Source organism: Colletotrichum costaricense, assembly GCF_030867565.1.
Source record: "Colletotrichum costaricense strain IMI 309622 chromosome Unknown Scaffold_5.1, whole genome shotgun sequence".
NCBI classification, from domain to species: domain Eukaryota; kingdom Fungi; phylum Ascomycota; class Sordariomycetes; order Glomerellales; family Glomerellaceae; genus Colletotrichum; species Colletotrichum costaricense.
In genome coordinates, this window is record NW_026848234.1 from 215,874 (window position 1) to 243,783 (window position 27,910).

The 27,910-nt window shown below is 54.5% G+C and overlaps 13 protein-coding genes across 13 annotated transcripts; 6 read left to right on the forward strand and 7 right to left on the reverse strand.

Moving 5' to 3' along the window:
- Window positions 1-1,808: 1,808 nt before the first annotated feature.
- On the forward strand, window positions 1,809-3,500 carry CCOS01_05180 (nucleotide-sugar transporter; the record flags this gene model as incomplete). The annotated part of the gene is made up of 5 exons (XM_060453360.1): window positions 1,809-1,892; window positions 1,980-2,009; window positions 2,066-2,374; window positions 2,443-3,180; window positions 3,231-3,500. The coding sequence occupies 5 exons, from the start codon at window positions 1,809-1,811 to the stop codon at window positions 3,498-3,500; spliced, it is 1,431 nt and encodes a 476-aa protein (XP_060315132.1).
- Window positions 3,501-4,263: 763 nt separating this feature from the next.
- CCOS01_05181 (uncharacterized protein) lies at window positions 4,264-4,707 on the reverse strand (the record flags this gene model as incomplete). Its single annotated transcript, XM_060453361.1, has 1 exon — window positions 4,264-4,707. One exon carries the CDS (start codon window positions 4,705-4,707, stop codon window positions 4,264-4,266), a length of 444 nt encoding a protein of 147 aa, XP_060315133.1.
- A 51-nt stretch (window positions 4,708-4,758) lies between these two features.
- CCOS01_05182 (uncharacterized protein) lies at window positions 4,759-5,343 on the reverse strand (the record flags this gene model as incomplete). Its single annotated transcript, XM_060453362.1, has 1 exon — window positions 4,759-5,343. One exon carries the CDS (start codon window positions 5,341-5,343, stop codon window positions 4,759-4,761), a length of 585 nt encoding a protein of 194 aa, XP_060315134.1.
- A 2,159-nt stretch (window positions 5,344-7,502) lies between these two features.
- On the forward strand, window positions 7,503-8,893 carry CCOS01_05183 (uncharacterized protein; the record flags this gene model as incomplete). Its single annotated transcript, XM_060453363.1, has 3 exons — window positions 7,503-8,139; window positions 8,202-8,420; window positions 8,472-8,893. The coding sequence occupies 3 exons, from the start codon at window positions 7,503-7,505 to the stop codon at window positions 8,891-8,893; spliced, it is 1,278 nt and encodes a 425-aa protein (XP_060315135.1).
- Window positions 8,894-9,421: 528 nt separating this feature from the next.
- Window positions 9,422-10,997, reverse strand: CCOS01_05184 (pectate lyase B; the record flags this gene model as incomplete). Its single annotated transcript, XM_060453364.1, has 2 exons — window positions 9,422-10,422; window positions 10,763-10,997. The coding sequence occupies 2 exons, from the start codon at window positions 10,995-10,997 to the stop codon at window positions 9,422-9,424; spliced, it is 1,236 nt and encodes a 411-aa protein (XP_060315136.1).
- Window positions 10,998-11,261: 264 nt separating this feature from the next.
- On the reverse strand, window positions 11,262-11,726 carry CCOS01_05185 (uncharacterized protein; the record flags this gene model as incomplete). The annotated part of the gene is made up of 1 exon (XM_060453365.1): window positions 11,262-11,726. The coding sequence occupies one exon, from the start codon at window positions 11,724-11,726 to the stop codon at window positions 11,262-11,264; it is 465 nt and encodes a 154-aa protein (XP_060315137.1).
- Window positions 11,727-12,416: 690 nt separating this feature from the next.
- On the forward strand, window positions 12,417-12,701 carry CCOS01_05186 (uncharacterized protein; the record flags this gene model as incomplete). Its single annotated transcript, XM_060453366.1, has 1 exon — window positions 12,417-12,701. The coding sequence occupies one exon, from the start codon at window positions 12,417-12,419 to the stop codon at window positions 12,699-12,701; it is 285 nt and encodes a 94-aa protein (XP_060315138.1).
- Window positions 12,702-15,490: 2,789 nt separating this feature from the next.
- Window positions 15,491-15,607, forward strand: CCOS01_05187 (uncharacterized protein; the record flags this gene model as incomplete). Its single annotated transcript, XM_060453367.1, has 1 exon — window positions 15,491-15,607. The coding sequence occupies one exon, from the start codon at window positions 15,491-15,493 to the stop codon at window positions 15,605-15,607; it is 117 nt and encodes a 38-aa protein (XP_060315139.1).
- Window positions 15,608-16,312: 705 nt separating this feature from the next.
- On the reverse strand, window positions 16,313-18,051 carry CCOS01_05188 (major facilitator superfamily transporter; the record flags this gene model as incomplete). The annotated part of the gene is made up of 2 exons (XM_060453368.1): window positions 16,313-17,815; window positions 17,893-18,051. The coding sequence occupies 2 exons, from the start codon at window positions 18,049-18,051 to the stop codon at window positions 16,313-16,315; spliced, it is 1,662 nt and encodes a 553-aa protein (XP_060315140.1).
- A 1,961-nt stretch (window positions 18,052-20,012) lies between these two features.
- Window positions 20,013-21,775, forward strand: CCOS01_05189 (uncharacterized protein; the record flags this gene model as incomplete). The annotated part of the gene is made up of 3 exons (XM_060453369.1): window positions 20,013-20,487; window positions 20,556-21,000; window positions 21,067-21,775. The coding sequence occupies 3 exons, from the start codon at window positions 20,013-20,015 to the stop codon at window positions 21,773-21,775; spliced, it is 1,629 nt and encodes a 542-aa protein (XP_060315141.1).
- A 37-nt stretch (window positions 21,776-21,812) lies between these two features.
- On the reverse strand, window positions 21,813-23,229 carry CCOS01_05190 (uncharacterized protein; the record flags this gene model as incomplete). Its single annotated transcript, XM_060453370.1, has 3 exons — window positions 21,813-22,030; window positions 22,085-22,691; window positions 22,747-23,229. 3 exons carry the CDS (start codon window positions 23,227-23,229, stop codon window positions 21,813-21,815), a joined length of 1,308 nt encoding a protein of 435 aa, XP_060315142.1.
- A 1,195-nt stretch (window positions 23,230-24,424) lies between these two features.
- CCOS01_05191 (uncharacterized protein) lies at window positions 24,425-24,876 on the forward strand (the record flags this gene model as incomplete). Its single annotated transcript, XM_060453371.1, has 2 exons — window positions 24,425-24,689; window positions 24,770-24,876. The coding sequence occupies 2 exons, from the start codon at window positions 24,425-24,427 to the stop codon at window positions 24,874-24,876; spliced, it is 372 nt and encodes a 123-aa protein (XP_060315143.1).
- Window positions 24,877-25,401: 525 nt separating this feature from the next.
- CCOS01_05192 (glycosyl hydrolase family 3 N terminal domain-containing protein) lies at window positions 25,402-27,873 on the reverse strand (the record flags this gene model as incomplete). Its single annotated transcript, XM_060453372.1, has 2 exons — window positions 25,402-27,282; window positions 27,343-27,873. The coding sequence occupies 2 exons, from the start codon at window positions 27,871-27,873 to the stop codon at window positions 25,402-25,404; spliced, it is 2,412 nt and encodes an 803-aa protein (XP_060315144.1).
- Window positions 27,874-27,910: the final 37 nt, after the last annotated feature.

A 27,910-nucleotide genomic window follows, 5' to 3' on the forward strand; every position in this document is an offset into this window, starting at 1 on the left:
TTTCCTCTCGCATCGACTTGCCCAGTAGAACAGGGTGGATGCCTTCACGGCAACAAGCTTGAGGTACGTGTTTCTGATTTTCTAGGTGTCTCTGAGGTGTATCGCAGTGTATCGTGGCGTATCGCATGGTTGGGGAGGGCGGCATTTGCAGGCAATCCCGCAACTGTCATCGGGGAGAGTTTGAGAGTTGTGAAAGGTGAGGCGAGGCGAGGGACGGTGGACGAATGGGAGGCCGTGGAAGCTGAAGCTCTGCCCAAGTTTTTTGCTCATGCTAACCGAGGAAGGGGGGCGCCGACCAGACATCGAGACGTGGTTTCAAACAAGTCACCAATACTTAGGTTTGGTGCTGTCGCGATACGGAGATCCGAGTATTTGTCCCTTGTTCCAGGTCACTTGCTGCTGTGTTGTGAGGTGGTCTCTACTTCCTACCTTACGGTACCTCACAGGCTCACAGATAGTGTAGAGGTTGCCAGATTCACTCACGGACAGGCTCTGACTGAGCAAGAGCACATGGTTTTTGCAGGAGACATCGGACACCGGACTTTCGACAAATCACCAATTGGGAGCCAGGCCAGTGAGAGAGCGTGTGCACTCACTTGGCAAGCCGGCAAACGTGCATTCAAGGCCATTTGAGAACAGACTTCATCTCAGGCGCGCATTGCATCTCTTCTTTTTTTCATTCCTCTTCCTCTTTCCTGCATCTTGCACTTGCCTTGGCATTTGTGTTTTGCACCTTTCCCTCCCTTCGCACCTGCAGAAATCTCGAAGGAGAGACCAGAAAGATTAGAGACGAGAGACGAGAGACGGCAGAGACCAGACCAAGGGGTACGTACCCTTGTCGTCCTTTCCTTTTCCCCCTTCCCCCTTCCTCCCCTTCTCGTCCTGCTCCTTCCTGCCCGCTGCCCGCTGCCCAGTCACTCCAGTCTCCAGGTCCGTAGTGACTCCACTACGGCACCTGCCTGCTCTGCACTCGCACTTGCAACTTGCACTTGCGACTTCCAGGTTGAGGTGAGGTGCTCTTGCGGCTTGCCTGCCCTGTTGCCCCAGCTGCTTCGGAAGGAAGCCCCCTTGCTCCTGCCCGCCCTTGCTCTTCCCTTACGTCAGGGGCCGCCTCACCCAGTCAGGGAAGAAAGGGACCTGCGTACCTGCGTCACGGACAGCGCATCCCAAGCAGAGGAAACACACAGTCGCAGTCACGCAGATTTGCACTTGCACTTGCTCTTGCTTGGACGGGGGCTAGAAACGTCCCATCCTGGGGCATTGAGAAACGCGACACACTTTCCAACCCTCTTCCACGGCTTCAATGCAACCCTTCTCTTCTTCTTTTCCAACCTTCCCCTTCTCTTCCTCTCCTGCTACCTGTCTGCATCTTTCCACCACCCGGCAGCTTGACATTGCCAATCACCACTACTTGCTGCCACGCGATCCATACAACCCACCGTATTACCTGCCCGCCGCCGCTCTGACATTGTTCCAGACCCCTCCAGATCATCATATGTACCCCGATTCGCTGTCTTGACGCAACCTCCTACCAAGTACACTACCTACCATCCTACGACAAGACGGGAAGAAAAAATAGGGTCAAAAAAGGGAGAGCTTCAGCTTAGCTCCCACACCACCCACTTTGTTCCCCCCTTTAAACGCGACGAATTATCGGCGGTTCAAAAATACCCGACGAAACAGGACCCCCAAAACTTCGAGAAGAACAGCACACATCGCACGAATTTAACATCTGCCTACTCATCTTAGCACCGCCAATTGCTATTTCTCACGTTTTGACGATCTCAATTCCTTTCGCATCAGCCATAATGGCTCTCCTCGACGCTGCCGCGCCGCCGGCGGGGGGGCCGACACTTTTCGGCATGTCCATGAAGCAACTTTCTCTCATCACGGTACGCTCTAAACGATTGCTCGCCCCAAGCCTTGCGCAAAGGCTCCCTTCTATATCGGCGAAAACTGACAATGGCCTCGCTCTATAGCTCACTTTTCAAAACTCGGCACTGATTCTGGTAAGCCTTCTCGTTGTCGCCATCTCTAGAAACCAGCGCTGACCCGGCCGTGGTAGATCATGCATTACTCCCGCATCATGCCTCCCGTGGGCGATCACCGATACTTCACATCCACCGCAGTCTTCCTCAATGAGGTGATCAAGCTGTCAATTTGCTTGACTTGCTCCATTGCAGAGGTTTCGCGCACATTGGCACCGTCCACGCCGGCCACCGTCATCTTCGAGCAGATCTTCAACTCCGTGTTCTCGGGCGATGGGTGGAAGCTCGCAATTCCAGCAACACTATACACGCTGCAAAACACACTACAATACGTCGCTGTTGGGAACCTGGATGCCGTTCACTTCCAAGTTCTATACCAGCTCAAGGTACGCAGTTACGAATTGATTCTCTCATCTCGGGGGATCTACCGGAACTAACCGTGTTCTCGTCGCAGATTCTCACGACCGCTGTCTTCTCCGTTACGATGCTTCGCCGCGCGCTCGGTATGAAGCGCTGGATCTCTTTGATCATCTTGACCTTGGGCGTATCCATTGTGTCACTTCCCCAACCTTCGTCCGCAAGCCATGCCGAATCGACGTCGGCCAGCATCCTCCTGCACGACACCACAGACCATTTCTTTCCTCGCTCCGTGCACGAGCTTGGTCAAGCTGCCGAGGGTGCGGCGGAGGTGGCCCGTGAGCTCACCAAGCGCGCCGCGGACGGTCTCGCGGGCGTTGGCGGAGAAATCGTGAAGCGGTCGGCCTCGTATCAGGGTATCCAAGAGGACCAAGACCCGTCACCGCTCATGAACTACTCGATTGGACTGACCGCCGTGCTCGTCGCCGCCGTCGCCTCGGGTCTTGCTGGAGTCTACTTTGAGAAGATGCTCAAGGACTCAGGAACCCATGCCTCTGTATGGACGCGCAACATCCAGCTGTCGTTTTACTCGCTGTTCCCTGCTCTAGCAGGCGTTATCTTGATTGATGCGGAAGACATCGCCAAGCATGGTTTCTTCGATGGCTACAACTGGGTCGTATGGACCGCAATCGTATTCCAAGCTGTCGGCGGCGTGCTTGCGTCGTTGTGCATTAACTACGCCGACAACATTGCAAAGAACTTTGCTGCAAGCATCAGTATCGTTATCAGCTTTCTATTCAGCGTTTGGTTCTTTAACTTTGAAGTCAATTTCTCCGTAAGTAAATTCCCGCAGCCCGCCATGATTCTTGAATCTGACCTTCTCAGTTTATTCTCGGTACTACTCTGGTTCTTGCCGCGACGTACATCTACAGCATTCCCGATCGCAAGGGCCGCCCGCCACCGATTACGATTGCGAGCTACGAGAAGGCAATGGTTGACCCGGCGTACACGCCAGCCGTCACCGACGAAACCAAGCTTAACCTCGACCCGCTCGATGCGGTCCGCAGCATGGGACTTTCGACGTCTAGGCCATCGTCGCCTATGCTGCACCACCACCGAGCGCCATCAGCCAGGGGCAAGAACCGCGACGACTAATTTGCATCACGTCGTCGCTATAATGACGTCACTTTGAAATGCTGTAAACGTAAATTCGTTGACCGGAGTCGAGTTGGGGGATCGGATGGGGAGTACCATGACGAGCAACAAAAGGCTAGGTAATAAAAAGGATCGGAGGGGGGGCTCGTTACTTGTGCACCTTTTTTTTGTCTTATCTCGGGTGGCATGCTCCGGAATATTTGGACATTGAGTCCTGGAATAGAGTCCGGCTTGCATGTGAGCAAACCACCCATACACCACACAGTATCATCAACAGCGATACCCGGCCAGACCGTAAGGTCCAGGCAACGGTGCATTGTATATCTGAGGCCCCTCTTAGGGAGTCGAGAGCGCGAGTGTTCATATTGCAGAGACTAGCAGCTGCATGCTACGGACGAGCGGTACAGCGCTAGCCGCTCGGAGAATAAGAGATTTACACCGTTACGATTATGCTTTGCAGGAGTGCTTGATGATGTGGCCTGCATATTCGAGTAGCAGACAATGATAATGAGATCGATAAGTTGAGTCTTATTATACGCATAAGGCAGAGCTGTCGCTCACGATGATAGCGAATTAACTACTAATAAACTGCACTGGCATCATTGCACTATGCGGCCAAGTCCATACATGGTTTTGAGGACTCAATAATCAGTCCATTGCTACTCTGTCATAGCCCTTGAAGCTCTTCGGCAAATATTGACATGCCATGAAAATCCCCCTTTTGAAAATGAGTACTCGTTCAACTGCTTCCAACCGCATCAATCTAGACGGTGGCCTCCCCTGTCACGCAAGTACCAGCAATCTCTTCGCAACTTGCCCACACGAACACCTTCTCGCCTTTGGCCGCTTCGATGGAGAACACGAGGTTTTTGCTCGGCATAAGGCTCTTGACCTTTCCCTTCCAGAAAAAGACCAGTCGGCCATCCGAGGTCTCGGCAGCCATTGTGACCCAAGGTGTCGTCCCTTTCCATACTGGAGCCTCGCGATTCGAACAGCCTAGGATGGCGCGAACGATGACACCACTTTTCGGACCCTCGTCGCGTTTGGGTATGTCCACAGCAAGTACGAGGCGTGGGAAGTGTGCCAAGCTACGCACAATCTTCTGACCGAATGGCGGATTTCGGGAGAGCACCCTCTCGATGTGAAAGAAGTCCATCTCAGCAAGCCGGCGTATGGTTCTGATGCCATGCTCGACGAGCGTAATCATCTTTTTCGGCCCAATATCGGGTACCTGAAGTAGCTCCGTCGCCAGCCCCTCCTAGCTTTTGGACACGACGGCACGCCAGGTCTCGAGGGAGCGCCTCAGGCCGACAGCGTCTTTGCGGCAACCCATGATGTCGGCGCAGGCACGCAGAACCTGACCCAGGATCTTTACTATGCGGGATTTGTCGGACAAGAGCTTCTGCCGGGCCTTGAGGGAGAGGCGGTCGCCGTAGTCTCCGCCCGAGGCTTCGCATTGGGCGACGAGGAAGACCTTGTGCCAGGGCTCAGTCAGGGTCTCTTTCAGGGGCCAGCGGGTTGAAGGATCGTTGTTGATGTGGGAGAAGGCAACCTTTTCCAAAGGATTGAAGGTGAAGGAGAGGAATTCTGTTGCGGAAGAGGCACGACGGAGGATCTCTCCGGGAGGTGGGCCGCGGGGAAGGGAAGCAAGTGCTCGGATTGTCGGAGAGGAGAGTGCGTGACGAAGCATGATTGCATGGTGCTCTGGTGAGAGATCTGCTCTTGTTTTGGGGTTCTTTGAGGCCTGTGTGCTTTGCGAGGGTCGAGAAGCTGGTGTCGAAGACTGAGATTGAGAATGAGGAACCTTGGATGGTGTTGGATTAGGGGTAAGGAGGGGAGGCATCGTGAACGATTGACTTCTTGCTATCGCAGCCCAGCACGCTTGGATTTGCTACCTTATGGAGGCAGAATTGGAACCGAGTTGAAGAATGACATTGAATTGAGGGGATGAAGGGAGAGGGAAGAATTGAAAGGCACCCGACCAAGTCCTTGATCCTGAGACGATTCTGGAAGGAAACCCAGCATCCCTCCTTCCCCGAGCATTCGAGGATCTGTAGCTGCCCAGGTAGGTACCAAAGACTTATGGTGATGATGAGGCAGGTGTGATCTTCCCATCTTCAGGCTGCCTCCTCACGTGGTACTTACCTACCTTACCTTAGGTAAGGTAGTGTGGTACCTAGGTATTTCGAGGATCACATTACCTACACACAAGGAGTGTTACTTCCTTCTACACCGAAGATAAGTCTCGCAATGCGACTGATTCGAATCACAACTACGGAAAAAGGAAGTTGTCAGCCTCTCACGGAGTAACACGATGCCCGCTTACACTTTAGCACAGCATAATGGTAACATTCGTCCGCCAGAGCCTTGCTTACCTACCTTTCCCATCCTATCTTACATCAAAGGTTACCTTCCTACGACGCAAGTAAGCCAGGTAGCACAACATTTTCCTCCATGCACTTTTGCTCAAGTGCAAAGTAAGGTAGGCGCCAAAGACTCTAGTGGGGAAACGGGACTGGCCGGGGCTCAGCCGGCACTTGCGTTCTGCGGCCCGGGTTGACGCCGGCAGTCTCCGCAGTTGGAGTGGGTCCTCAGTAAGGTACCGCTACCTGAAGTTCTGCACCTTATTCAGCTCTCCCTTGCCCAGCTGAACTACGCTCTGACTGGCTTGACGGGCGTGACGTGACTGGTTCGGTGACTTGTTTCCTATCTGGAAAGAATCGTCAGTTAAGCCATTTGTCTGGCCCGCAGGGTCTCGCACCCAAATGTCAAGCGACGAAGCTTTACCTTGCACATTCAAGGTTTTGTGAGACGGGGAGAATGACGTCGAGTGACACATACACCAAGATAGTGGACCCGAGTGAGACAGGGCGTAGGTATCCAATTCGTGCAACGGCATGTAAGTCAACAAATGCGACGCCACAACAAACGCTCCGGGGAGCTTTCAGCCTTCGGAAAAGCTTTTCTTGATCTGCCGTCTCGCCTTCCCATCGACTCCTCTGACTTGTGCCACATTCCTGCCTCGTTTACCAAGTTACACGTCCCCTGGACATGAACACCTGGTCACGGCATGTGGGTGGCACCCGCTGCGCCCCAGTCCCGCGCCTACCTAAGGTACCTAAGGTAGGTATCTGGAGCTCTTATCTTATCGGTACCTTGGTCGTCATCTGAGGTGGTCGCTTTCGCATTGTTTGTCATTGCTTCCATTACGTTGCTTCAACTCCGGCTCTTTGCTCCTTGACATATGTACCTTTCGCACCTTGCGAATATGGCATTCAAGCCACCAGTGACAACTTGAATACAAGATTATTTGGTCTCTCCGGGTAAAGACACCTTCTCGACCCCGCGACTTACGTAGAAAAGCCCATGATGGATTCGTGATGGAGAAGTGGGTTGTCCGATGTGAAGAGGGGTACCAATAGCTCACGAATGCCGACCCCATTGGGACAGCTCTGGTCCCCCGTCACGCAATCACATTGGCCTTCGGACGACAGCTGTATCGCTATGTCTTGGCCTTCTCCGTTCTGATAGGGCCAGGCAAAGCTGCCAGCGATAAGACAACAAGTCCCAGGAAGGTTGCATTGCATGGCTGCCTCTTCAAGGCTGAGCAACAACACCAACTGGCGCATACAGACAGACAACTGGATCCAATCCCCAAACTTGGAAACCTGCACTTGCCTCATTTCCAGCCCGCGTTTTCAGCAAGTCTCAAAGTGATACACGGCAGGCAACAGAAAGGCAGGCAGACACCAGTCCACCTTTCCTCACCTTCATCCCCCCTCAACTCCTCACCGAGCTATTGCCCATAAGAGGCCACCCCCCCGACGTCCTCGATACCATCTTCTCTTCTTCTTACATCCTCACTCAACCTTCAACATCTCACACTTCTCTTGATATCCTCGCAACTTCAATTTCACAGCCTCTACCAGAGTCTTCTCGTCAAGACATTCACCGAATATTCTGTCTTTCCACACCAACTCTGATACTACCTAGTCATTCATCATGGCCGATCACGTGTGCTACGTCGTGCCTCCACACCTGCTCAAGGCCATCGCCGACGCCGAGTGCAATAGCGAGCATACGCGTCATGCTGCGAGACAGGCTTTGAGCCTTCGCGAGCAGTTCACTACCCGTCGTGCCGAGCGCCTCGCCATTCTTGGTGGTCCCCGCGCCCAGCGTCACCAGCTCTCCTCCCACTCCCGCCCTTCCATCGTCCCTGATATCTTGCTCCAGCACATTGCCGATTCAACGGACGTCGACGATGACACCAGAGCCTGTGCCAAGAGGGATCTTGACCACATAAGAGGTGTTCAGCAAAAGGTCCAGCAGGTTCAGCAGGGTGAAGTCGGAGGTCCACAGGACCAGGTCACCCTCGCTGCCACTGCCGGTAAGAAGGACGACAAGTTCTACCGGGCTATCTATGACGCCAAGAACACCGAGAACGAGAGCAAGTTGCCTGGTGATGTGGTTCGTGTAGAGGGCCAAAAGGCTGTCGACGACAAGGCAGTCAATGACGCTTTTGACAATGTTGGCGAGGTACTGAAGATGTACAAGGAAAAGTTCAACTGGATTTCCATCGACAACAAGAACATGCATGTCATCAGCTCGGTCCACTTCGGTCAGAAATACGAGAACGCATGTAAGTACTATTTTCCTCTGTTCATCTGGAACTTCTAGGACTGTACTGACAGTAAACGACAGTCTGGGATCCAGAGCGTATGCAGATGGTGTTCGGAGACGGCGGAGAGTTCCTGAGTAACTTCACTGGAACCATCGACGTCATCGGCCACGAACTCACCCACGCTGTGACTGAGCACACCAGTCCCCTCGACTACCAGGGAATGAGCGGAGCTCTCAATGAGCACGTTTCCGACGTTTTCGGCATCATCGTGAAGCAGATTGTCGAAAAGGAGGATGCCGGTCAGTGGAAAGTGCCCATCACGGGGGTGACATTACTGACAACCATAATAGAGAGAGCCGACTGGCTCATTGGCGAAGGCTGCATCATGCCCGGTGTCAAGGGTGTTGCTCTCAGGAGCATGAAGGAACCTGGCACTGCCTATGACGACCCGCGATTCGGAAAGGATCCTCAGCCAGCTCATTTCAAGGACTACGTTCCGACTTTCGAGGATAACGGCGGTGTCCACATCTACTCAGGCATTCCGAACAAGGCTTTCTATCTTGCGGCGAAGGGCTTTGGTGGTTTCTCGTACGAGAAGGCTGGTCCCATCTGGTGGAAGACTATGAACTCGGGCCGTGTTCCTCCCAAGTGCACGTTCATCCAGTTTGCCGATGTGACAACGGAGATCGCAGAGGAGCTGTATGGAGACGAGGCAGGCAAGATCGTGAGGGATGCCTGGAACGAGGTCGGCGTGACCAGAAAGGGCAATTAGGAACCGAAGCTGCCACCTGGCTGCAAGCCCATGTAATGGGGTGTTGGGGACAGTTTTTCCAGTCTTTCCAATGAGTGACCCACGAGTATGTCTACGTAGGAACAGAGTTACCTAGAAACCTATCAGAATCGATTTCTCGCTCTGCTGCACCAAGTCCTTTGACTACCATGGTTCCCTTGGGTGATATGGTTGAATCAAGCCACAAGATGCCGGCCGGTGTTTGGAGAATAACCATCAATGTAAGATTAATCATTCTGCCCCTTTATTATTCGTCGCCACCGAGGCAGAGAAACGTTTAATGACCGTCACGTTCACGTTGCATCTGGAAAATAAGAGTGTGTTGAAACCGGCAACTTGTATCTACAGAACCAGGTGGCCAAGGGCCTTGTCTGATGCCTTGAGAGAGAAAAGTATTTACATGAATTCCGTACTTCTTCCTAGTACTTTCCAGTCGGGGACACAAACATCCCACGGCCGGCAGCGCTGATTGCAGCAATTCTCACACCACTATTAAGGACAACTAGTAACTTAGAAGGAAAGGGTCTGGCCGGCGGAGGCGACGACGGAGGCCTTGACCTTGGCAGAGCCGAGCTTGGAGTAGGAGTAGTCGGGCTTGGTGAAGGTGCCGGCAGGGGCGTCGTTGGTGGAGCCACCGAGGTCGACGTCGGAGACGGTAGCGTAGCCGGTGGTCTTGGAGTCGAGGAAGGTGATGGCCTTCTTGACGGAGGAGAAGACGGAGGACTCGACGAGGACCTGGGCGCCCATGCGGGTGTTGACACCGGAGGTGTCAATGCTCTCCTCGTAGTTGTTGAAGATGTGGACGTTTCCGAAGCGGACGGAGGGGACACGGGAGCCGATGTTCTTCCAGTAGTTGTTGGCGTAGGTGACGTAGAGCTTGCCAGTGTCCTCGGCCGAGTTGGAGTCGGAGTGGCCGACGAGGGAGCCCTTGTAGTGGTCGTGGAGGTAGGTGTTGGAGACGGTCACGGCCATGGAGGCGTGGGTGATGTCGAGGAGACCGTCGTAGTAGTCCTTGCCGTTGTCACGGTCGGAGGAGAGCTCGCAGTGGTCGACCCAGACCTTGGAGGAGGCCTGGATGCCGATGGCGTCGCCGTTATCCGCGAGGACCTTGCTGATCTTCATGTTGCGGACGATGACGTTCTCCTGCTTGTTGATGTACAGACCGACGCCGGTGAGGGAGGAGCCCTTGGCACCGATGATGGACTTGTTGGAGCCGACCTTGACCTTGGCGGCGCCGGTGATGGCGCCCTTGACGACGATGACGGCCTTGTCGGAGGAGGTGGCGGCCGCGGTGAACTGGGCCAGGGTGGAGACGGTGGTGGTGGTACCGCCGGAGCCACCAGTGGTGCCGGCGCCGTAGCCGACGTCGCAGGCGTCAGTGATGGTGGCGCGCTTCTCGACGGCACGGGGGTCGACGGCGTTGCCGCCGACGACGGTGGGAGTCGGGGTGGCGTTGGCCAGAGCGGCCAGGACGGCGATGGAGGAGGCAATAGAGAACTTCATCTTGACTTCTTTTCGTTAATAAGCTGGGGTGCTAGTTGTGTGGTTGGTTGATAGTGGTTGTAATAGAGAATGGGGTTGACGGTCTACGTCGAACGAAGGTATTGACAGTGAGGTTACTGAGAGAACGAATGCAAAGAGCGCGAAAGAGCTGAAGGACTGAAGAAGTTGGAAGTGAAGCGGGATGGAGATCGAAAGGACAAGTGAGTATGAGGGCCGGAGGAGGATGGTTCTTAAGTATTCAGAGCCAAGACATCTCTTGGCTAAGCTTCTGTTGCCAAGGGCCAAGACCCTTTCCTTTGGGCTCTTCTGGAGAAACTCGAGCAGGCCTTGTCCTGCAGACTGCAGTACTGTTCATCTCTTCCTTCTCTGGTCCAGTCTGGGAGACTCCCGGAAGGGGGGTGATGGCTTGCGTACGCGTGCGCATCTTGGCATATCCCTGGTCTTGGCGAGGATCATGGTGGTATTGAAGGCTACGAGCGGGACCCAGGCCGAGCAGTAAGGTAAGGTAGGAGGAGGCTCTCGACGCTTTGGGGCTTGGCACTTGCGTGGTGCCTTGCCTGGGCCTGGACAGGCTGGGCCACATGTTGGGAGGTCCTTGGCGGAGAGAGAGAGTCGTGATGGGTGCACTCGTGGGTGGAGAAACATCAAGAGAAGGGGAGGGGGGAGGGGTGTATGTCTGGGTGGGCTTTGGTATACAGAGACCACGGGATAGAGTACATTCATTGATCACTCTGCTCATCGCGTCAGGCGCAGGGGTTGATGGAGAAGGTTGGCGGTACGAAATACACTACGGATACATAGGGCGGGAAAGGGACAAAACACGAGAGAGCGTGTAGTATATTGGACATCAACCTGAAAAGGAAGCAGTGGGCAGAGTAGAAGACCCAAGAAGGTACATGCCGGTTGCTGGCAGCATGAAGCACGGGCGGTCCAATGTCACGGTGGCAGTGAAGCGGTACCCGGGGCCCGCGATCTCGAACTTGGAAATCGCACGAATAGACGGGACGGAAAGCCTAAAAGAGGTCGACCATGTGGTGTCACTGCTGTGCGTGGTGGTGGGCGTGGTACGAGCTGAGAGATGGTGGTTCGTTTGTCTAGGAGAAACGCAGGCCAGGAGGTGTTTGGTCGATATTCCGCCAAGACACGAACTAAGCCAGTAAGAGCGAGTTGACGTTTGGAAACGAGCCAGGGTATATAGAGGGATGTGGGCTTCGAAATGAAGCCAGGGGATGATTGATGGGATGAAAAAAAAGAAGAAGGGCGGACGACATGTGGCAGGGGTGGTGTGGAGAGCAAGTGAATATGGAGCCATGATGGAGGGAGTCCGAGAACATGGGATGGGTTGTAAGTATCATTGTGAGGAGAACACGGATAGACTAGAAGGATTTCAATGATGATTCCTTTTCTTCCGTATGATCTAGTGATCCACGGAAAACTTTTCGGCTCTTCCTACTCACGGATCAGATCACGGCAAAAGGAGGGTGACGGGGGCCACTGGGCATCGGATCAGGCCCAGTACCGTGGGTGGAGTTGTCAGCCATCGGAAGAAAGAGCCTCAATACTGGTTCCCCGGGGACGACGTCAGTTACCCGGGTCCAGGGCATCAAGTCAGTATTTTCGGACAAAAGCAGAAGAAGAAAACGCACTCGAGGCCTCCGTACGGAGTAGATGGGTCCCTTCAATTACGGCAGTCGCTCAATAGTGTGGGATGAGCAAGTTCTGGGTCCGAAAGGGGGGATGGAGGCAGAAAAAATCACACGAACAGAAAAAAAACACGTGAATAGGTGAGCAGAATTCCGGGACCTCCCCTCATATTCTGCAGGTTTGCGGACGCGGTTACAAATTTTCCTCCTAGGTTTTTCCCAGATGAATTCACCGACGGAGTTGAACAACAAGCAACTCCCACTTACCGCAGGGTCCAGTTGTTTAATCGATTTGGTGTATTCCGGGAATGGACAGAAGAAGACCGTCAGACGAGGGCGCTAGCTGGAATGAGGAAGTCATGTCGTCTAGTTGTCAAGGGCTTGAAGGCGCCAGGGGAGGGGGCGTGTGGTCGTTCACGTTGGTTTCCTTTTTCGTCCTATTGTTCCCACGTTCGGGGGCAGACCCGTCGGCCGGAGGCCGGAGGATGGACCGTAGGCAAGATGGAGACTGGAGAGAAGGAATTCTGGGTCGTTGTCGTTGTCGTTGGGTCGGCGGCTCGGGGGTCAACCCACCGGGGTTGAGGGTGTCAGGGATACAGAACGGGAATGGCTCAAGTGGGGTTCATGGTCCCGGCGTATATTAAATTTAGAATCAGGTAGAGTTGTGGGGGCAAGGATCTGTCTCAGATAAGGTATTTCTCCGTCACCTAGCGTCAAGTCGTGGCGAGCTTGACTCTTCACTTCAGTATCGACTCTTGACTCTTGAGTGTTGTTACGCGGAAGCTCTCACGGCAGCTCACAGAGTCGTGTCATGCTGGTGGCGCTTCACAACTAGCCAACTCCCTGACAGCTTCGAAAGGCTTTACGCCGGTACTATCTAAGCACCAAGAGCACTTCAGCCAACACATGACACTGGCAGATGGAGTTCGTCCCTGCGCCTTATGCCCGGGCCATCTCAGAGCTTCAGGTTCAGGTTGTCGCACCAGTTAGAACGCCTCTCTCTCTTTCTCTGCATAGTCTGCGGCGAGGATGCGTGGGATATGCAGGCTGTCACTCCCGTCATTCAACTGCCAGATTGTCAGCCAACCCTGTCCGCCGGAGCGTGGCGCTTATTGTCCGCAGCAGCCCGCATTTACGCAAGCACTGCAAGCAAGGCCTACGGAATGCCCAGTTGGGATACACTCCCCCGCTTCCTTTTTCTGCCTGCCACGCTTGCTCAGCACTGCCAGCAGACAGGCCAGCAGTTTTGTGACTCGTCGTCAGTGGTCACAGCAGGCTATTCCGTACTGAGAGTCGGAGACATGCAGGTTCTGCCTCCCTGAATCAACCAGATCGTGGAGAACACGGTGGAGCTCTTCACGGGATTACAGGAGATTTTTCTTTGCTCCTCCGCCCCCTTTTACCCCCTTCTTGGGTGCTGCTAGGTCAACTGATCTTGCTGGAGAAAAGAAAGCGCGGAGACCTGTCAGGCACTGAACTGCCGGGCCTAACCTCCATAGAAGACATCGGACTGTGGGAAAGCTTGATGTCGTGAAATGTGTGCCGGAGCCGAAGACCAGCAACCCGGACTTGGTTCCCGGATCTCAATATCATTATTTGGGTTTACTATTCCTCTTGGTAGGTGCATCGAACTGCTTCGACAGCTATGAGTCAATAGCAATTGAGTTCAGCAAAGCCAGAGAAACACCAGCAGCCAAGTTTTCTTGCTTCCTCTTCCCGGGCCTGGGCACTGGCCTTGTCGGACGCGCAGGCTGCAGCTGGGGCCCTCGGTTTGCTTGGCGTGTTCCGCACCATTGGGGTGTACGCACCCCTATTTTCCATTGTCTCTCGCCACGGTTTGTTAATATGGTCAACAGTCCTGTTTCAACATCGAGTTGTCGGACATGGGCGGCGCGGAGATTGGTGTAGGAAAGTCGCATATTGCACAATACTTTTATTGAGTACCAAGCCTTTTTGATTTCGAGAACGAACCCCAGGGAGAAGGGTTGCGTGGCCTGGGCTTTCTCGAGGTCTTGGGACTTTGGAAAGCGGCAGAGGAATGTCACCTCTTTTTCTTGGCTTTCGCGGTGCTAGTTTGGGACATGTACGAATAGGTTATGCCAACTATCGCTCTCAGTATCTGGGGTTGTCCTGCTGAGCTCTTGTGGTCCATCCTATTGCGGCAGTATAACAGCCTACTAATAGCCGTTCGTTCCGTTCTCCGATGCTTATTTTGACCATTGCCGTATGTGATCTGAATCTCTTCGTCTCTGGAAGCCGTCCGTTCCGTTTTCCCGATGCTTATTCTACGGCTCTACCGATGTCGTCTTCTTCCCCGGCGCCTACCTTAAATTTCTAGCGCCCCGAAACCTTGAATGTCGGTTCTTTTGACTTTCATGTTTTGGCGCTGGAGCTGCCAATTTTGGAACGGAATGGAAGTCGTCGGCGCGTACCCGGATCGTTCCCTGAAATGGATTTTGCTGCTGCGGGCTCCCCCTGACACTGGACGGGGTCGAGGCGTGTGTCCATCTCGAAAAGAAGATGGGACCCCTTACGTCGGGAGGGTCTTCATAGCAGTCCCTCACCCTCGGATGGGCGCAACAGCACACGGACCCAGGTCAAGTTGAACCCCACCGGCCGATCCTGACCGCTGGACACGGCGGCGTACTTCGGACGATGGACAGGCCGATGTTCTTCGGGGAATCGGGGTGTAGTTTTTGGTTGCACTGAACAGTGACCGGTGACCTGGAGTTGTTGTATTTGGTCGTGTGGTTGCTCAATGCCCCAAGCCGGTGGGAGGTTTCTCTCTACTGCATCGTTCGGACTCAGAGTCCACGAATAAGAATAAGGTCGCCAGAATAGTGTAAAGCAAGGCAGATCATGGATGTGCACTACTACGGACAAGAATAGGGCCACCAGTCAGAACATTGTATATTGACGTAGAGTGGTAGAGTGGTAGACGTGTTGGTGAAACTTGCGTAGATTGTTGCTCATTGGCGACTCAATAAAAACTCCACACCCCCTCTGAGCTCCTTTATTCACGTATCCAGCAATCATTTGCGTTTCCATGCGCCGCCCTGGTCTCATGGTCTGAGCCCTGCACAATGTGACAATATATCTTTAACAGTATCTGTATTCGTACCTTGATCTTTATGTGAGGTGGTACAGCGATGAGGTAGACATTCAAAAATTGCTGTGCTACCTACCATTGATGGGAAACCCAAAACGTGCCTAATTAACCTCATGCTCCCATCCCCCCTCTTTCTTGTAACTTTGTAAGCCAAACCCACACCGATCAGCGCATTTGCCTTCCTTTGGGTGGGATTTCCAAGTCTCCAATACATGCAATTCCCACACCACAATGGCAGTCTCCTGCGCATCGCCGCATAGCATACCTGTAGATGCCATGTTGTCGTTCCCACCACTCACTCAGCCTTCTCACTGTGAATCGACAATGCCAAGAAGCGTTGCCAAGACGGTTATCTCGGAGAGTTGGCAGTTTCCAACCCTGGGCTCCCAAGACTTTTCGATGGGAGTCTTGGAAGAGCCTCCAGAGGCTGCAGAGCGTTAATCTGTCTTGGCTCTGTTGTTTTCCCCTGTATTATTCAAATCTCGGCGTTCAGGAACAGTGGCGACGGCTAATGAAGACGTGCTTCTCTCCCGCTCCCGCGCGCCGCTCATACAGAAAACTTGGCGGGCGGTACGAGCCTGGGTAGAATTTCTTGGTGAGGAAATCAGGCTGGGCGCATTTCAGTGCAACTTCCGCCCATGAGATGATGAGCCTTGAAGAGATTCCGCGGACTCCAGAATTATTGTGTGGAGTTTGCCTCTTTTTTTGGGCCTGTCGATGTCCTCAGAACCGCGGCTTCCTGGGGTGCGAGGCAGAAAGTCTCTCTGCCTTCCATGACTCTCGAGTGCGTAAGTCGTAACACGCATCGCCTGGTTCGTTTTCGCACAATATTTACCTCAAGGTCCATGGTGGAATTTCTGCGCCCGACGAATTCTGTCCTCGTGATGGATGATCCTCACCCCTCCACGAGGAACCTGGAGGTTGGCGCGGCGTATTATCCAATCTTGTTCCTGCATGGCAAACATATTGGTTTTGCCCTCTCCCAGTCTCCACACCTCCGAATCAATTAATTTGTCTAGTTCCATACGACGTTATGCGTGCGCCTTCTTCTTTCAAGTTTCTCGAGGCGGTCAATAACCAAGGTTGGAAGGAGAATATTCATCAAAGACGTGACGGTCGTAAAAGTTCTTAGGGTCGATCGCTCTTTCACATCCCCGGGACCTGTTCCTCCGGCGCAGACGGCCTGCATTTTTCCGCATCGGTGTCGGTCGCCGTCGCCGAAGCGTCTTGGTCGTTTGCATCCTCGTGCATCGTCGACGTGTTATCCAACGACCGTGATCGAGCCTCGGCGTCCGCCGCGGCGAGCTGCTCGCGCTCTTCCATCGTGAGGTCGCTCTTTGCAGAACCGATGCGAACGAGAGCGTAGAGCACCAGCGCGACGGCAGCGACGCCGGTGGCCAGCCAAAAGGCCGCCTGGTAACTCTTCTTGAGCCCCAGGCCGGTCGTCTCGCCGACCACGACGTCGCCGATGCCGAGGAAGAAGCTGATGCCCAGGAACAGGAGGCTGTTGATGAGCGCGCCGGCGAGACCCTGACGGTGGCTGGGCAGGTTGGTCGTGATGAAGACGTTGCTGACCGTGTAAGTAATGTCGATGCCGATTGTGCCACAGATCATGGCGGGGAAGACGTAGGCCCAGTAGTTTGGGTTATCCGGCATGATGGCGAACAGAAGCACGCTCAGGAGGTTGCCCGTGCCCGAGATGGCGAGGAGCACTCTGCCGGGAAGCAGGTGTAGCGTGAAGCCGCCGACGGTGCCGATCATGATGCCGCCGACGATGAGGGGCACGTACCACACAGCCGTCAGCAGCGGCGACTTGTGCAACACCGTCTCAATGTAGAAGCTTGAGTAGAAGAGGAAGAGGCCGAAAGTGCCGTAGGCGAAGAAGAGGGCGGCCACGAGCGTCTTCATGGATTTGGGAGCAAAGAGGTCACCTGGCAGCAGAGGGTTCGCAGATACGCGGCTCTCGACGTACCACGCCGCCACGAGGAAGGCGACGCCCAAAATCAGCGTCACGAGAATCTGGGGGCTCGCCCAGCCCTGGGGCGCGTGTGAGCTGTCGGTGATGGCATAAACCACGAGCAGTAGGCCGGGAACGATGGTCGCGACGCCCCACCAGTCCATGCGGATCTCCTGACGCTTATCACCGTAGTCGTGCGGGATCGTGATGAAAGACACGGCGGCAATGATACCCAGGACGATGCTGCCGAGCCAAAAGTACCAACGCCAGTTGAGGAACTGGCCCGACACGCCGCCGATGAGGATGCCAAAGAAGAAGCCGATGGGCGCAAAGGCACCATACAGGGCAAAGACGAGGTTCTTGCGGGGCCCCGGGCGGTAGATTTTGCCAAGCAGCATGATGCCGGCGGGGAGGTAGGCGGCGGAGCCGAGGCCTTGGAGGGCTCGGCAGACGATGAGCATCATGTAGTTGTTGCTGAAGCCGGCGACGAGGCACCAGACGAAGAACCAGGCAAGGCCGATGTTGAAGGTCAGGTAGCCGCCGTACATGTCACCCAGCCTGCCGAGCGGGAGGAGAAAGGCGCCGGTGACGAGAGAGAAGACGCTCGAGGGCCATGTTTGGGAGGCGGCGGGGATGTTGAGCTCTTCGGCGAGGGGCGGGAGGATGATGTGAAAGCCACTGACAAAGTATTCCTGGGTTGTAAATTAGAGTCCATACGCCTCAAAGTGAAGACCTCCTTTATTTTGTAGTATTGCGAAGTCAGACTTACAGCCATCAACATGGATCCCAAAAGGGAAAAGCAGAAGCCCAGTTCGGACCATTGGGACTTGAAGACGGCCGGGCGTTGTCGGCCGAGAAACTCGACGTCGAATTCCGTAGGTTGGCCGCCGGAGCCGGCTTCCCGGTCGGTATGGTCGCGCTGTGTCATTGGTCTTTTTGCGCTATGTATCTTCAGGGTATTTTGTAGTGTACAGTTACAAAGAGTCTATTATGTTTATCGTAAAGATTTTCTCAGTCATATCAACACATCGCTTGACAATAGAAAAAACCAGATAGGCACGGGATGCATGGTAATGGGTCCCTCCAAGATCTAAATAGCAGCCAGGAGCAGGTCATCGATCCATCAAAGGAAAGCTCTTTGACGCAGAGAATTTCTAATCGGGGGTGGCCTCTTGCCATCTGGTGTGGAGAAATGGAGACATGGAGTGTCAGGATTTGCATCTGGCCTAGGATCAACAACCAGCGCCGGGAAGACAAACAAACCCACGGGCCTAGATGGGGCACCGTCGTCCCAGATGTCCAGCTTGGCTCCTCAAGGTTCCAGCCCGCGGGCAGAGAAGCGTAGAAGCCTCACATGGCTCGAAAGGTGACAGAAGTGCGGGAGACGGGTCGTTGGAGCATGGCGTGCGCCTTGGCTGCCCTTCTCGGCAAAGAACTGCCACCGTTTCGGGTTTTGGAACAGAAGATTTGTGGCAGCATGTTCTTTGTTGCGCAGTGGTTCTAAGCGACAAGTGCCAGAATTGCTAAGCTTGCTAAGCTCAGGAAGACCACTACCAAGTACGCGTTGAGTCAGCTCGAGGGACGAAACTTTGGCAGTTGAGACGGGAAATGAATCACGAGAGAGGGTCTGCCTGTCGGTCTTGGCCCAGGGTCCTCGATCGCTTAGTTTGCCTCTGTTTGGTATGCGACCTGCGTGTCTGCTGCTTGGTGACGACCGAAATGACGCCCTTGGATGTGATGACACAATAATGCGAGGTGTCAGGGTGTTGCAAGTGGTGGTGGACTACTACGTGTGGACATGGTAAAGATGCGAAGATGCGAACTTCTCTCCGAAAGTGAGTACGTTTGACACATCGTTTCTTCTGGTTGGTTCTTTGTCGCAACATGGAACGATTTCTGTGGGGTTCTTCAGACGCAAGAGGCCTGATTGGGTCTAGTGCATCTGTCAAAACGTGGTGACTCAGCAAAGTCAGTGCTTTTTGACGAACCAAGCGTCATCTTTACCGTCCGTGCTGTCCGTCTTCGAGAAGAAAATGTGGAGACAGGAAATGCACGAATTGTTGCTTGGCTTCCAGATTGAGACTAGTGTGCCATCTTATCGGTTCTTATCGGACGGTATCTGCGTGCCGGTGACTTCGGCCACCGAATCGACGCTTCACGATTCCCGTCACCACAACCTCGAGCAGCAGCAGCAACAGGCCAACAGCGTCACCGCCATATCATTTCCAATCGACAATCTACCCACTGTACACAGGGCTGGAGCATTGGAGTCTCGGACTCTCCATCCTCCGCATGAAACCGTTGCTCAACGTCACCTTATCTGACAACCCTCCTAATCCTCACCCAATCTGATCTCGCTTCCCCTCCGAGCTGGCGCAAACCGAGCACTCTGAGGCTCTGACGTTCATCTAGCATCCCCGCCTTCACCAGTACAACAGGACTCCTCCGATTACCAATCCTGGACATACTTGTCATGCATGTCTTGACGCTTCTTTTCTCCATTGAGGCAGTATCTGCGTCAACCGAACCACTACCCGGTCACAATCAACGCTTCCCATAGAAACCACCACCAACATCCTCTCACGAGCCGCCTCGACAAACCGTCCGGCGCCCTCTGACTAAATCAAGCTTTGTCTGACCCTGTCCGTTTTACGTTATCGTTACCACAAAGACAGCTTACTTCCGTTTCTGGATTGAGCCTGCGCCTTTGGGGCCTTTGGGGAGACGACGGGAACCTTACCCACCGCCCGCCGAGACTCGAGATTACCTCACTCTAGAGTCTAGAGTCTGGATACCGCGCACACGCCTGCATCGCCGGCCGCCCACTCTCGCACTCGTGCTGACGCGCACCCGGATAGCCTTGCCTGCGGCTACCTGCAACCAGCTGCAATGTCACGCATCGAGATGCTCAACGCCCCGACGAAGCCATGCCACAACTGTCGCCGCCGCCGCCTCCGCTGTGACCGCTCCTATCCCCACTGTCACAAGTGTACAGTCGGCGGACAGGAATGTCTTGGCTACGGGAAGCTCTTTCGTTGGACAGAGGGCGTCGCCAGCCGCGGCAAGCTCGCCGGCAAGACCTCCATCACCTTCTCGGCCGATACCACCACCGCCTTGGTCCCGACCTCGCGGACTTCCACCTTTGAGCTCAAGCCCTCAGCCTCTTCTTCCCCCGCTTCTTCCGCTTCGGGCCTCCAGCCCCAGGACCCTCCGGCCTCTGCCGAATCTGCCGAAAACGACTCCACTGCGCTCGTCGTCTCTGCCGTCCGGCCCGCCGGCACCGAGACCCAGTCGGCACCCTGGACCCTCGTCGATCCTCTCTTCCAGGGCGTGGAGCATCACTACCGCCACTACCTCTCCTACTGTAATTTACACCTCCTCATCCAATCTCTCGGGAAGACGCTAGAACGGCTAACTCGGTCGCTTCCGCAGTCACTACCCGCGTCTGTAGGGATCTCGTCTCCTGGGACCTCCCAGACAGGAACCCCTTCCGTTCCCTGATCCCCTTGACAAAAGCACATCCCTTGCTGCAGCACATCATCGTCGCCGCCTCCGCAGCCCACATGTCTAATTTGTCCCGCGCCTTGTCCTCAGATCCAGAGTCCGATCTAAACGCCCGGCAAGCCTTAACCGATGCCCTGGTAGCCAAGCACAAGGCCCTGCGCCTGCTCTCCTCAGCCCTACAGGATATTGGCGGCGTCGGCGGGGACGTGGTCCTAGCCTCCGTACTCTTCTTCGTCAACGTGGAGTTAATTGAGAGCGGGCACGGCGGTTGGAAACCCCATCTCGAAGGCGCGGGCCGAATTATGACCTTGTTGAGCCCCGCCTCCACCGCAGATGTCGCCTTACGGGATTATGTCATGTCAGATTGCTTCATGTGAGTTCATGTATTCGATGTTGGGTGAGGTAATGAATCATCTAAACTAATACACGTCCACCACAGCTATTATATCTTGGCCTCCGCCTTCAACCGGGAGACACCAACTGCCAAGTCCTACTACCAAGCCTCTCAGGCCTCTGCCGTGCTTGGCAGAGCTGCTGCCAACAGCTACCTCTGCTGTCCGCCTGACGTTTTGCAAATTCTCTTGGCAGCATCGCAACTGTCAAACCAACCCACGGATGACCTTGAGTCTGCAGCATCCATAGCTCAGGCCGCAGCGCAACTGCTAGAGCAGGCCCTGTCTTTCGATACGCACGACTGGGCTTATGAGCCGCGTACCATTTCCTACTTTAAGCACATCCCGGTAGAAAGTCGAATTCATGCAGGTTCCGCTCACAGACTTGCTGCGTGCTTGTACATCCTGCACGCCCTTCCGTCCGCTTCGATCCTGGTGCCCGTCGACCGCGATGAGCTGGACAGTCAGATGTTTTACCACCTCTCCTGTATTCACGACGAAGACCCCAATTTCAAGGCAACATGTTTGCCGACGTTCATTGCTGGTGCCGGGACGTCTGACCCGGAAAGACGAAAGTGGATTCTTGATCGGCTGAAAAGACTCATGATTGCGACCCCTTGGGGCTTCATCATGACCGCCATGGACACTTTGCAGACGATTTGGAACCTCGAGGAGTCTGTGGACCCAGACACGCAGACGGAGCGCACATGGGTTCAAAAGCTAAGGGCTTCGAACCTCAACTTCCTCATTGTGTGAAGGGGCACAAAAACAAACAAAAGGGTACTTTGAAAGCTCAACGCAAGCTTGGTCCTGCTGAGATACCAAACTGGCCGCCCGCATCGACGAACGTCCGAGGACCCTTGCGACGCATCTCTGTCGGTTCTCTCACGGTTTCAGTTGTGGCAAGTCCGGTATTATGACTGACTGAGAACCCCCAAGCAAACACGTCACCACCTCGAGAAACTGCGAAGCAATTATCGATTCCAGCCGCAACAAAGTCGGCACCAGATACTAAAAGGGAGCAATTAGCTTTGGAGCTTAGGCTCAAAGCTGAAAGAAACATACCAGGAACGACGGTCGGGACATTCAGTACTCTTGGCTCCCCTCTCGAATCGAAGATGATGTTGTCGTGGGGCACGGCGTTTAGATCGATACCCATTTGGCCGTCATCGCACCGACCCCAAACCAAGACTTCTCCTTCGCTGGTGCAAGCAATGGAATGGTGAAGACCGCAGGCGATGTGGTGGATCGAGTATCCCTCAAGACTCTTGACGACTGTTGGAGATATGATTGTCGTAAAGCCAGTGTCTTCCCGTGTCGGGACGCCGCACTGGCCAAAGTTATTCAGCCCAAAGGCCCAGACTTTTCCGTGGACGTCAATGACGAAGCTATGGTGCGACCCTGCAAAGATTTTGGCCGTCTGGTGCCTAGGCAAGCCTACGCGTTGGGGAATCAGGCTCTCGAAGCGGCGACGAGCGAGGAGGCGTCTGCCTAGTTCGTTCTGTTCGCCGGATCCCCAAGCAAAGATGTCGCCGTCATGAGTGAGAGCAAGGACGTGGTTCGCGCCACCCGCTAGCTCCACGATGCTAGTTAGGCCGGGAATATGCACAGGTAGGGGCTCGGTGGTTTTTGGCGGTTTATCGTAAAGGAAGCCAAAGTTGCCGTCTCCTCCCTGGAAGTTGTTAGTGTGGACTCGTGGGAAGGGTACAGAAAGCCGATAGACTTACAGCAAAACTACCCCAGCCGTACACGGTTCCTTCGGAAGTAAGAGCGAAGCATGCGCTATTCGTCGTTGCAACCTGGACGACATCGACTTCATGTTCAAAACGCACCAGGCCAGGTGTACTCTCAAACGGGTCCAGCAGGTCCTGGGGGCCCTCCTCAGGTGCATCTGGAGATTTCTCACGGCCCAGTGCCCCGTCGTCGTTGACACCCCACGTCAGTACCTCGCCGTGACTGGTCAACGCGGCGCAATGCATGCCGCCGGCAGAGATCTGGACAATGTCGTAGGGCAGGAGAGATTTCTGCGCATGAGGTCTCGGTGCCTGCGTGACGCGAGGGCCGAGGCCTAGTTCGCAGTTTTCGCCGCTTCCCCAAACGTTGATGTCGAGGATTTGTATTGGTCTCTCGGGTCTTCGACGGTCGTTGTCCTGCGTTTGGCGTCGGTTGTTGGCTGCGCAAGCATTCTGTGCGACGGTCGTTGACGGCATTGGTGTTTTCGTGTAAGTTGAAAGCTGCTTTGGTGGAGTTGAACTAGCTTCGGGATGACTGCTGTTGTGTCACTCGAGGAACAGAAATCTTGCTTTCTGAATTCGAAGACTCCTCGGATACGCTCCAATTCAGCTACACACTTCAGAGGAATAACAAGACAGCCTTTATCATAAGGTATCCATCGTCAACTCTTGAGCGTCGTTGGACCTCTTCTTGTATGGCAATCCAGAGTCAAGACGCTTGGACCATCGTACCCAAGAGGTCAGTAGGCTTACCTCATCCCGCTTAGTCACAAGGCATTCTGGCCATCAAGGCGCAGCTGGTGCCTGGCGGTGCCTGGTGGTGCCTGGAGCCATTGGCCAATCATCGTTGACTATTTCACTTGCCCTGCAGGCAGACGATGAATCCTTTGCGAATCGGGATGATGGATTAGTCAGTTGAAACTATACTACGCTTGTACATATTGATAAGCATAGATGCACTGCTGAGTTTATTTGGACTTCGATGAGTGTGGGATTGAGGCTAGAGAGGAGGGAGACTGTCTTGTTGTTGGGAGCTAGAGAATAGACATTAAAGCGTTAGGCCTAGATGCTTCTCAGAGAGGCACAAGAGGTTCGCAGTGAAGCAGTCCGGCAAGACAGAGCTCCGCTTTACTGAAGAACAGAATCGATTGATCATTTACTCTCATGATTTTGAGGCAGCTCACACGACGGCTCCGAATATTTGACCCGTTTCTCCAGAGAATCCCTTTTTCAGAGCCTCAAAAGTCGGTCTCGGTCACTACCGAAAACCTTATTCTTGTACACCATCGTCGGATTCGACCAGTGCCATCCTTGCTCGTCAATTGACTGGATGAACGGGAGGGCCGGCTGGTGGAGTAAATCTTCCCGGTTTGCATGAACGAAAATAAACACTGGAAATACGAGCCCTTCTCTGTAGATCAATGGAGGCTTCGAGGCTTGGAGAGGACCAAGACCGCCAAGTATACCCCCATCCCCGTAGAAATCGTATATTAATATAGCGAAAGAGTTCCACAACAACGACGACAACCCTGGTTTGTGACCTCACCGCATGAAATGACTTAAATACTTGGGAATGTCCTTTCCGTCAATCTCAACCTCTGATCCTTTTCTCGATACTCAAAACTAGGTCCACCAACAACCCTTCACCACGTACCTACCCACGTCACCAAAAATGCAGCTCACAACCCTCACCGCCGCCCTCGCAGCCCTCGCCGCCACCGCGACCGCGACGCCAATCATGGGCACCATCAAAATGTTCTACGATGCCGCCTCCGATTGCACGGGAAACCCGCTGCAGATGGAGACGGGCACGCTGCGAGGACAGGCCATGGCGATCCCGCCCGACTATGTCGGCGCGTGCCACCGGATTCCGGTTGGGATTGATAATTCTACGTACAAGAAGTTTTCGGCGAGTGGGCTCACGCCTGTTTTTAGCTGTAAGATGTTTCTTCTCCTATTTCTGCAGTGTGACTTTGGGGGAATATTGATTCGGAGGTTTTGCTGACTGACGGGATAGTCGAGTTGTATACGGACGCCGAGTGTCAGAACCTGGCAACGAATGTGTCAAATGTTTGCGTGCCTAATGTCCATTCTTACATTGGTCGTCGCTTGGATGGCAACTGAGAGTCGCGCAACGTGTCGCGTTAAAATCTCACTCAAAACACACATATGCGATTGCCCGACGGAAGGCAAGGGCAAAGCTTCCCTCGCGAACCCGGGTCTGTCTCGGCGTGGAGGGAACACGCCTAATGAAACACCTTCTTGGAAAGACGTAGCAATGGTATTCATGATATCGGAGGTTGATTTGAGTAGACGATCTCGAACCATGGATGGGCTTGCCTCGGGGTACAGTTAGTTTTGACCCCTAATAAAAGTGTAATAGACCCTTGGGATTCTTGCCTAGCCTTCGACTGTCCAAAAAGCCAGAATGTGGTTCTGTTCAGCTGCTACGAGTCACTATACAGCGGGCATCATTTTCTTCTTGAGAGTCTATGACTACGATAACATCATACGCAAGCGCTGGAAACTACTACTAGCCGATGCATCCCAGCGCTGAAAGGACCTATGACTATCTTTACTTCAGGGCTTCTAGCCTGCCTTACATTATTGCGAGACTCGACTGCCGCTACGTTCCACAAACTAGCACTCCTAAGCTTTCGGCTGTGGAAACTTCTCAACCACTACCGTTGGACCACCCACGTGGAACTTATGCACCGCTTTCTTATCCAGGTCCACAAACACCTCATACGATCCGGGATGCAGCACCCGATTCCCTAGCACATCGACCCGTACCAGACGCTCCACGGTGATGACGACCTCCTTCACGGCGGCCTGGCCAGGTTGAATACTTCTGAAGCGAGTGTATCCCGCGAGAGTCTTGAGCGGCCTGGGCTCGGGGCCGGCATCCGATGTGAGGAACAGCAGTGCCACGTAGTCAGAGGTAACTTTCCCCGCATTGGTGACAGTCACCGCAACAGTCAGCATCGACCTCTCCAGGGTCTTTTGCCATGATGGTACACGAGACGCATCCTCACTGTCTTCCGAAAGAATGAGCTGTTTAGTTGTGGTGATGACAGGCTCTTGTAGCGCTTTGAGCTTGACGTCAAAAGTCGTATAGTGCAAACCGAAGCCGTACGGCACGGGCGTCTCGCCGAGGTACCACATATACGTCCGCCCGAGGCCCGAGTTACCCGGTACCGGTCGGAGATTCATGTCCGTCGACGGGACCGCTTCGTTGTAGATCGCCGGGTACTGCGTGACAGATAACCTTCCAGACGGCGCCTCACGTCCGAAGAGTAAGTCGAAGATGGCCTTGCCCCCGGACTGACCTGGGTATCCGCCCCAGAGGATCGCGCTGACGGAGTCGCTGGCCAGGAGCTCCGTGTCATCGACCTGCCCACCACCGAATTGAAGCACAATGACGGGTTTGCCGATCTCTGCGAGAGCACGGAGAAGCTCGAGCTGAGGTTCAGGCCAAGCCAGGGTCTTGCGGTCGAGTGTTTCGGCTTCTAGGGTGTTGTCGACGCCACCTGCGAAGATGACCACGTCTGCTGCCTTTGCTGATTTGAGTGCGTCGGAAAGCGAGTCGTCCGAGGCGTTGATCTTGGAGCCCAGGGTATACGTGAAGTCTAGCCCGAGGTCTCGAGCAGCCTGATACGGGGAGATCAAGTACGGCGGCGGGCCGTAGTAATTACCCTGCATCTGCGTCGTAGCCTTTGCCCAAGGCCCAACGAGTGCAAACTTCTTGCCCGAATCTGCGGACAGAGGCAAGATCCCATCATTCTTGAGGAGCACCGAGCCCTCGACGGCTGCCCTGTAAGCGAGCTCCCGCGCCTCCTTCGTATCGACGTCTCGCCAGAGCAGCGATCGCAACGGCTGCTCTCGCGCAGAGTCAAACTGGCCGACGGAGATGAGCGCCGTATACATCCTCGTCAGAGAGCGATCAACCTCCTCCTCGGAGATAAGAGACTGGTTCCACGCCAGCTGCAGGGCCTCGGAGCCGGGGAAGGCGTTGCACTCCAGATCCGTTCCGGCCTTCATCGACCACGCGGCAGCGTGTCCGAGATCTGGCGCGTAGTGGTGGTACGAGACCATGAGAGCGACGCAGTCGCAGTCCGTGGAGACGTATTGGCCTTCGCCGTTCCATCGCCAGTGGCCGCGTAGGATATCCTCCAGGAGATATGCGTTGGCGCATAAGGGTGTGCCGTTGATGCCGTTATAGCTGCACATGAAGGAGCCCACGTTCTTCTCGACGGCGCACGTTTTGAAGGGTGGGAGGTAGTACTCTGAGAGGTCCTGGGTCGTGATGATTGCGTTGAAGCCGGCGCGGTCGACGCCGTTGTAGTGCTCAAAGTCGTTGGCTGCGTAGTGTTTGCATGTCGCGATGAGGTTCTTGTTGGATGGGTCGAAGGATCCTTCGAGGCCTGTGAGCATTGCCGCGACGTAGTTTTGGAGGTGAAATGGGTCTTCGCCGGGTGTTTCTTGACCACGTCCCCAGCGGGGGTCTTTGAAGGCGTTGATATTGGGCGACTGCGGGCTCTGTTAACATCTGACCTGAGTGGGATGCCTTTCATTCCAGTCTTCACTCACGTATAGATCAAGTCCAGATCTGCCATCATTGCTAAATGCCCTCGCCTCCTTGCTGACCACGGCCCCAATGGCCTCCACCAGCTCATCATCAAAAGCCGAGCCAATGACAATCGGCTGCGGGAACGACGTCGCGTAGCTGAAGTTGCCGCTCTCCGCAAACTTTGTGCCTGGCGACGACGCGACGCCGTGGAGGCCCTCGGACCACCACTCATAAGGCGGGATCCCGAGTCGCGAGACGCCGGGCGCTTCGTTGACGAGGTTATCCAGCTTCTCCCATACAGTGAGCTCGGCTACGAGTGACTTTGCGCGCTGGTATGGAGAGAGAGACTCGTCGCACACGTCAATGGAGCAGAGGGGATCCCGGGTGCAATCCGGGAAGTTGGCTCGGGGGTCCGATGCGGATGCGGGCAGTGGGGCGAGACAGGTCCGGGATGTAAGTGGTTTTTGCTGGTCTGATGGACCCGATCCGAACCCGGCTGCCAGGATGGTCCCGGGAAGAAGGAGCAGATGATTTCTGATGAGTTTATACATCGTATGAGCTACACATAGTGTTTACATGAGAGGAGGA